Genomic DNA, 8033 nt, shown 5'->3' on the forward strand with positions numbered 1-8033 from the left:
GTTTACTCGTCTGGGAATTACTGATTTAATCCGTCAGGAATGATTTTCTTCTGCTGAGTTGATGGACGCGAGGGTTTCAGGAAGCAACGGAAGACAGTTATAGTTGTTTTGTTATTGTTTTTCGACATTTGAAGGTAAAATTTAACTTTTGACTTCTCGCTTCTGTCTCGTGTGTTGTGTCTACCGATCAGCTCAACACGTTTAACTGTTTATTTCTGCCATTTAAATGTGTCCTAAATGCATTTTGCTATAACTACAGATATGTTATGTCGGTCATCTTACACTGTTAGTCCAATTTTGAGTGACAAGGTATTTAAATGTAGGTAGACTTGTTAGAAATGGGTATTTTATCGTTATTAGACTACTAGGTGATATTCACACTTTTCCTCCCATTTGTTTTACTCGTTCATTAAGAAAAGTTAATTATGTATTAGTTAGACATGGCAACCGCACTTTCACGTTATATTTACCGTCAGTTCTATGCAGTTCTAATCAGAAGAAGTTTATTGACAAGATCACGAATGCCAATCAACAGTTACATAGAATGAAAGACAGATGAATGAATAAACAACAGTGATCATTGACACACAACGAGCCTTATCACATAGTGGCAGACTAAAGCCCTCCAGCTTGCCGTCTGTAGTTATCTTTTATTTAGCCTCGACCTTTTGACCCGTTTCCAGTTGTCCAAGTAGTAGCTCCATAGACAGTATATAAAAGTTGCTCCTTCAGCTGTTGTTCAGGGCGCCCACACTACTAATTTAGCGCGTTCTAGTCTAGTCTAGTCTAGTCAGCTTTATTGTCAATACCTTCACATGTACAAGACATGTAAGGGAATCAAGAAAACGTTTCCTACCATCCCGTGGTGAACTGATAAAAGAATAAAGAAATAAACAAATAGACGAGACTTTTCCTAACACTACACGTATACAATATGATATACAGTATCTCACAAAAGTGAGTACACCCCTAACATTTCTTCAAATATTTCATTATATCTTTCCATGCGACAACACTGAATAAATGACACTTTGATACAATGTCAAGTAGTCAGTGTACAGCTTGTATAACAGTGTAAATTTACTGTCCCCTCAAAATAACTCGACACACAGCCATTAATGTCTAAACTGCTGGCAACAAAAGTGAGTACACACCTAAGAAAAAATGTCCAAATTGGGCCCAAAGTGTCAATATTTTGTTTTGCCATCATTATTTTCTAGCACTGCCTTAACCCTCTTGGGCATGTAGTTCACTAGAGCTTCACAGGCTGCAACTGGAACCCTCTTCTACCCATTCATGACGACATCAAGGAGCTGGTGGATATTAGAGTCCTTGCGCTCCTCCATCTCCCGTTTTAGGATGCCCCAAAGATGCTCAATAGGGTTTAAGACTGGAGACATGCTTGGCCAGTCCATAACCTTTACCCTCAGCTTCTTTAGCAAGCCAGTGGTCGTTCGGAGGGGTGTTTGGGGTCGTTATCATGTTGCAGTACTGCCCTGCAGCCCAGTTTATGAAGGGAGGGGATCATGCTCTGCTTCAGTATGTCACAGTACATGTTAGAATTCAATGAACTGTAGATCCCCAGTGCTGGCAGCACTCATGCAGCCCCAGACCATGACACTCCAACCACCATGCTTGACTCTAGGCAAGACACACTTGTCTTTGTACTCCTCACCTGGTTGCCGCTCCACACTCTTAACACCATCTGAACCAACTAAATGTATTTTGGTCTCATCAGACCACAGGACATGGTTGCAGTAATCCATGTCCGTAGTCTGTTTGTCTTCAGCAAACTTTTTGTGGGGTTTCTTGTGCATCATCTTTAGAATAGGCTTCCTTCTGGGATGACAGCCATGCAGACCAGTATGATGCAGAGTGCGACGTATGGTCTGAGCACTGACAGGTTGACCCCCCACCCCTTCAAGCCCTTCAGCAATGCTGGCAGCACTCATACGTCTATTCTCCAAAGCCAACCTCTGTGTACGACGCTGACCATGTGCACTCAACCTTCGTAAACTGGGCCGCAGGGTGGTATTGCAACATGATAACGACCCCAAACACACCTCCAAGACGACCAGTGGCTTGCTAAAAAAGCTGAGGGTAAAGGTTATGGCCTGGCCAAGCATGTCTCCAGACCTAAACCCTATTGAGCATCTTTGGGGCATCCTCAAACGGAAGGTGGAGGAGCGCAAGGTCTTTAATATCCACCAGCTCTGTGATGCTGTCATAAATGGGTGGAAGAGGGTTCCAGTTGCAACCTGTGAAGCTCTAGTGAACTCCATGCCCAAGAGGGTTAAGGCAGTGTTGGAAAATAATGGTGGCCACACAAAATATTTACACTTTGGGCCCAATTTGTAAAAAATTTCTAAGGGGTGTACTCACTTTTGTTGCCAGCAGTTTAGACATTAATGGCTGTGTGTCGAGTTATTTTGAGGGGACAGTAAATTTACACTGTTATACAAGCTGTGCACTGACTACTTTACATTGTATTAAAGTGTCATTTATTCAGTGTTGTCCCATGGAAAGATATAAAGAAAAATGTGAAGAAATGTGAGGGGTGTACTCACTTTTGTGAGATACTGTATAACATGTATGAGTCAGTAACTGGTTTCTGTATAATAATTAAGTAATTTGTGCAAAATATATATTATATTCTAGAATATATTACCATCACAATGTATGTGTATAGAACTGTTATTGACCTACTGTGTTAGAATCGCACAGCCAAACGCTGTAACAACATTGAAAACAGTGAACTTATTATAGGCTTTATAGTTAGAATTTGGAATGGGAATTTAGTCCTGGAATACAAAACAACTAAACAAAATATATATTTTTTTTTTGAGTGAGTGAGTGAGTGAGTGAGTAAGAGGTATTGTTTTACTATTTCAAAGTATTTTGGAGGCATTATGTTGGAGATCATAGGTGATTGTTCTGTAGGATTTTTTGCATAGTAATATTTCTGACCATGGCTTTTTTCAAAATAACATTCATAGGAAAATGTCGAAAAAATCCAAAAAGAGAAAGTCCAAGAAGTTGTCATCGTCCTCGAGTGAAGAAGATGAGAAGGTGAGGAGGCGTTCAACAGTCTTTATTTTGGTCACTGTCCATATGGAATCCTGTATTTTGAAATATACATTAAACCTGCAGTGTGTAGAATTTTGGGTTTTATTTCCTAGCAGATTTTGTAGAAAGTAATTATAATATCCATAAGTACGTTTAATTTAGTGCATAATAGCTGTAAAAAAAGAATTTAAATATTTTTTTTCCCCCTTAGAAAGGGTCTCATATATGTCCATATTTCTGCATATCTTGGACCAAGGCCTTGTGCCGCCATCTTGAAAGTGTCATAGTTGGAATGTCATCAGGAGCATTGTTTAAAATGTAGAATTGTTCTTGTCCTTGAAGGCCACTGTAGCTTCTGTTATTATTCGAAAGGGGTGGGGTTACCCAGGGAGTGTTGCATTCTAAAACTTTGTAGAACTTTCTTGATGATGTCATATTACACACTGCACCTTTAAAAAGTAAATTACACTCATCCCAATTTTGACATATCTGTATGGCTTCTTTTGTGTGACGAATAGTCCAAGAGATACATTGTGTATATACTGTATTTATTTTAAAATTTCATTTATATGATTTTATTTAATTTTTAATTTTTTCATTAGGTCATCCCTAATATTTCTGTGATCAAAAATATAATAAAAAAAATTCCCATGTTTTCAATCATCCAAGGAAGAAGATGTTTCCAAATCACGCAGAAGTTCCAGGAGGAGGCAAGATGTGAACAGTGAGAAAGGGTAACTTGGATACACTATACTTTACCCTTTATACTGTTAGCGTCATTTACTTTAAAAGACATTATGTATTTAAAACGATCCCTGACTGTGATTTATTCTATTCTTACACAGCCATACATCAAAACATGAAGATCGAGCTTCCACTTCCGCTAAAGATGTCCCCTCATCCTCCCGTCATATCAAAAAGGCCGTCTACAAATTATCAAACACCCAATCAACGGACCCCAAACCTGTTAATAACGACAAAAAATCTACAAAATCGAAAAGTGCCCATGTGCCACGCCACGGGGGAAAACACTCCAGTAAGGAAAAACACCAAACGTCAGGGGATCATCGCTCTAGTAACGCAAGACACCAAAGTTCAAGTAAAGATCTGAGTAGGACTGTGGAAAGGAGACACTCCTCTACCTCTAAACCCTCCAAAAACAGTGTTCCAGATACAGTTCCTAAGAGAAAAGAGGAAATTCCTAAAGAAAAATTGGATAAAAAGTCTTCCGTATCAAAAAAGCCGGCAACAACTCCCAATTTGGATACTGCAGATCAGAAAGAGCGAGAGCATAACGTATTGAAGGCCAAATTCATAGCTACCTCTAGTAAAGCAAGACGCCACGATTCAACTAAAGATGGGAGTAAGACTGGGGAAAGGGCTCGTGTCTCAAAGACCTCCAAAAATAGTCAAGAAGACATTTTTTCTGCAGAAAAATTGGAAACAAAATCTTCCCAAACGACCCCGCCCGCATCAAAAAAGCTTGTATTGACTGCCAGTGTGGATTCTGAAGACCAGAAAGAGCGAGAGCATAACGTATTGAAGGCAAAGTGTATAGCTACCCCTAGTACATCAAGACAAAGTACTTCAACTAAAGATGGGAGTAAGATTGTGGAAAGGGGGCGCTCCTCAAAACCTTCCAAATACAGTCATGTAGTCCCAGTTCCTGAGGAAAAGGATAAGACATCTCAAGTTAACCAGGATAAAAAGTCTTCCCAAACGAGCCCACCGGAATCAAATATACCCGTAACAACTCCCAATGTAGTTCCTGCAGATCAAATAGTGCAAGAGCATAATGTATTGAAGGATAAATTCGTAGCTAAGGTGGCGCCGGCGATCGAATATGTCGAGATCGTGGAACCGAGCCCAACCAAGGAGGACCCTGCCTGGAAGAAGAGAACGCAGCTGTTTGACGAAATGTGTAAACGGCATCAAGACACAAAGTTAAAGGTTAAAAAAACAGATTCGGGAATAAAAACTACCTCTGCTGCGAAGCCCTCTTTCATATCAGCCAAGCCCAACCGTGCCTCCTTTGTCAAATCATTCAGGAGCTCAGATGTGGCGGAAAATGCAACTTCGAGTTCGGTCCTAGGGATTGTCGCACCGATATCAGTTAAGGCGGTTAAATCTCTTGCGACACCACTGCCCTTTATGACATCAATAGCAGCGCCACCACTTGTGCCTACTACTTCTAACTTTAAGATACCAAAGAAGAAGGCTAAACAGCAGCCAGTAGATGCTAGCGCCGGTGGGAAAAATGGTGGGATTTCGACAGACAGAATCCCCAAACGGCAGACGAGATTTTCAGACTGCGAGGCCACTGGGAGCAACTCAGAGCAGAACACTGTCCAACAGGCCCAGAGCTGTGTGGATGTTACGTCTAGTTTTGTATCTCAGGGACAACACGAGAGGCCTTCACCTTCAGACCGACTGCCGGCTACGTTTGATACTGGACCTGAGCCGTGGAATGATCAGGTAATTCAAGGCAACATTTATTTAAAGCTGTAGTCAGGGATTCTGGAGAACACTTGTTGTCAAAAACATTTTACTGTCAAAATCAGTGAATATCTTACGACCTGTGTGTGCTGAATTAAAAAAGTGTTAATAGGCTCTGTAAAGCTACAGTTGGCCCCCTTTGTTTACATACCTATAATTCACAGAGTCTAGGCTGTGTAGAATTTTTATCAGCGCAAACAGTACAGATAGAAAGCAGCTTGTTAGGAGATATTCACAGATTTTGGCAAAAAGTGTTTTGACATCAAGCGTTCTTCAGAATCACTGAATCCACACACACACACACACACACACACACACACACACACACACACACACACACACACACACACACACACACACACACACACACACACACATCACTCTTTATCTTACAGTTACGGCTTTTCCTCATTTCAAATATTTCTATAATGGTGAATCATGTGCATAGTAGTAATATAATAGAGACTTGAATGGAGTATTTATCTTTCCCCCCTTTTCAGGTACCAGTAGCAGCCCGACCGGCCCCTGTCTGCTGTGTTGGTGCGGTGCAGCGGAGCCTCATAGACGACCCACCACCTCAGCCCCCTACAGCCTCTGATCCCTCCTGCCTGGCTGGGTCATCCACTGTCAGCCATGTGTCCATTCCCGGTGCCCAGGTATCCACCAGACACTCACTGCTTTCAGGCATTTTTTCACAATAATGTCCGCTGCATCTGTGGTTCTGCCCGGTTTTACTAAAGGATAAATTAATACAAAAATACACCTTTTTCTTCCAAAACAATAGCACAAGATTCATAGTGCAAAGGAGACCACAGAGTTTTCTGAAGCGCCCAGTGTAACCAAAATTGGTTCTGGAATTGATTGCACTCTAAATATCCTTGAAAAGAATAAAAAATAAAAATATTGTATCTCAGAAATCTTGTAACGTAAGGGGCACAAACCATACGTAGCTATGTAAGAAATACAGTCTATCTTTGCTTGATTACATTTCTCGCAAATTGGTGAAGCCTATTGGTAAAGATTGTGTCTAACCTCATCTTTGAGTCAGTTACTGCTTTTCCTTACACACATTTTTCCATGACATAAATAGTACTTTTCAAATAAAATAAAAACATTTTGTGAGACATTTTATTGCATTACACTCAGTTTTATTAGTTGCAGTGGTTTCAAATAACATCGAATTGTCAGTTTTTATATTGTTTGTTTAAAAGAGTGTTTTTGTGCAGATGCAGGTGGTTGAAGAGCTGCACCTGGCGCGCTGTGAGAAGAGACTGGAGGTGAATGTGATGGAGAGCTACGGAGAGCTGACCTGTATGGAGATAGACCCGCCAGAAGAGGGCGCCCAAGACACTCAGTGTAAGTCTGGTGTTTGTTTGTGGGAGATGAAAATTTAGAGACACTTTTACACTTTGTATGAAAGAGTATAGGGCCAAGTGAGAAAAAAATTAGATGAGGATGGTTTTTTTCTCCATAATTCACTTTAAGAATAATAAAGTTGAATTTTTGAATTAAGACAACAGTACAAGACTGAAAATGTTGACTGTTTCAAACGTCTGGGATCAATAACTCACAAGCAAAACATTATTTAAACGGGGGCGCCCTTAGCTCAGTTGGTAGGGCGTCCCCCCCCCGGGCCGGGCCCAGCAGCAGGCCCGGGTTCGATTCCCGCCCGTGGTCGTTCTCTGCATGTCACTCCCCTCTCTGCCCCATTTCACCTCTGTCTCTCTGCACTATCAATAAAGCATAAAAATGCCCAAAAAAAAAAACATTATTTAAACACAAATGATGCATCTTTGTTATGTTTCTTATGTTATATAGGAAGGCAGACAATGGGCTACAACCTCATTTTGACTGAAACCAAACGTCCTCCAAGCTTTACATTTAAAGATTAAAAATCAACCCAACATAATATGAAATGTAAAACATGAACTCACACTAAGAATTCATCACAAAATTACATATATATATATAAAAAAATCTATTCCAGAGATTTTCAACTACATTTTATTCAGTTTGTAACTTTTAATAAACCACAACCCACAATTCACTTAACATGTTCTTGTCTTTTTTTACAGGCAAACCATCTCCTCAGCAAGACCTCATCCTCGTTCTGGACACCAACATTCTGCTCAGTCACCTGGATTACGTGAAGAAGATGAAATTTCACGGACTTGGAGGTATTAATATGATTTGAATATTACATTTTTCTTGTAGAATGCTTTTTTTCTCTTCTTTATATATTTGTTGGCCCATGTCACTGTATCACTACTTTTCCTTCCCCTCTCTCAGCCCTGGGCCTCCCTGTAGTGCTTATTTGGGCTTTGGGGGGCGACAGATGTTACACACTGTTGCTTTAAAATACAAGACACAAAACTCAATAAAACAAAACACAAAGCATCAATTGCATATGTTTTTTAATGTCCTGAAACATGGCTTCTTCACTCCTCTCCCCCCCCCTTCCCCCCTCTCAG

General features: G+C 40.5%; 1 protein-coding gene across 1 annotated transcript in view; it reads left to right on the top strand.

The window, feature by feature from the left end:
- The window catches only part of swt1 (SWT1 RNA endoribonuclease homolog), a 36007-nt gene continuing 27974 nt past the window's right edge, over positions 1 to 8033 (top strand). Inside the window, exons 1-7 of the mRNA XM_080032180.1 lie at positions 1 to 134; positions 2997 to 3069; positions 3736 to 3800; positions 3912 to 5541; positions 6063 to 6218; positions 6789 to 6918; positions 7638 to 7739. Of these exons, the coding sequence (XP_079888306.1) occupies positions 3001 to 3069; positions 3736 to 3800; positions 3912 to 5541; positions 6063 to 6218; positions 6789 to 6918; positions 7638 to 7739 (2152 nt within the window). The 5' untranslated portion in view covers positions 1 to 134; positions 2997 to 3000. The remainder of the gene's footprint in view (positions 135 to 2996; positions 3070 to 3735; positions 3801 to 3911; positions 5542 to 6062; positions 6219 to 6788; positions 6919 to 7637; positions 7740 to 8033) is intronic.

This window comes from Ammodytes marinus (genome assembly GCF_949987685.1).
Source record: "Ammodytes marinus genome assembly, chromosome: 8".
In the NCBI taxonomy this organism is placed as follows: Eukaryota; Metazoa; Chordata; class Actinopteri; order Uranoscopiformes; family Ammodytidae; genus Ammodytes; species Ammodytes marinus.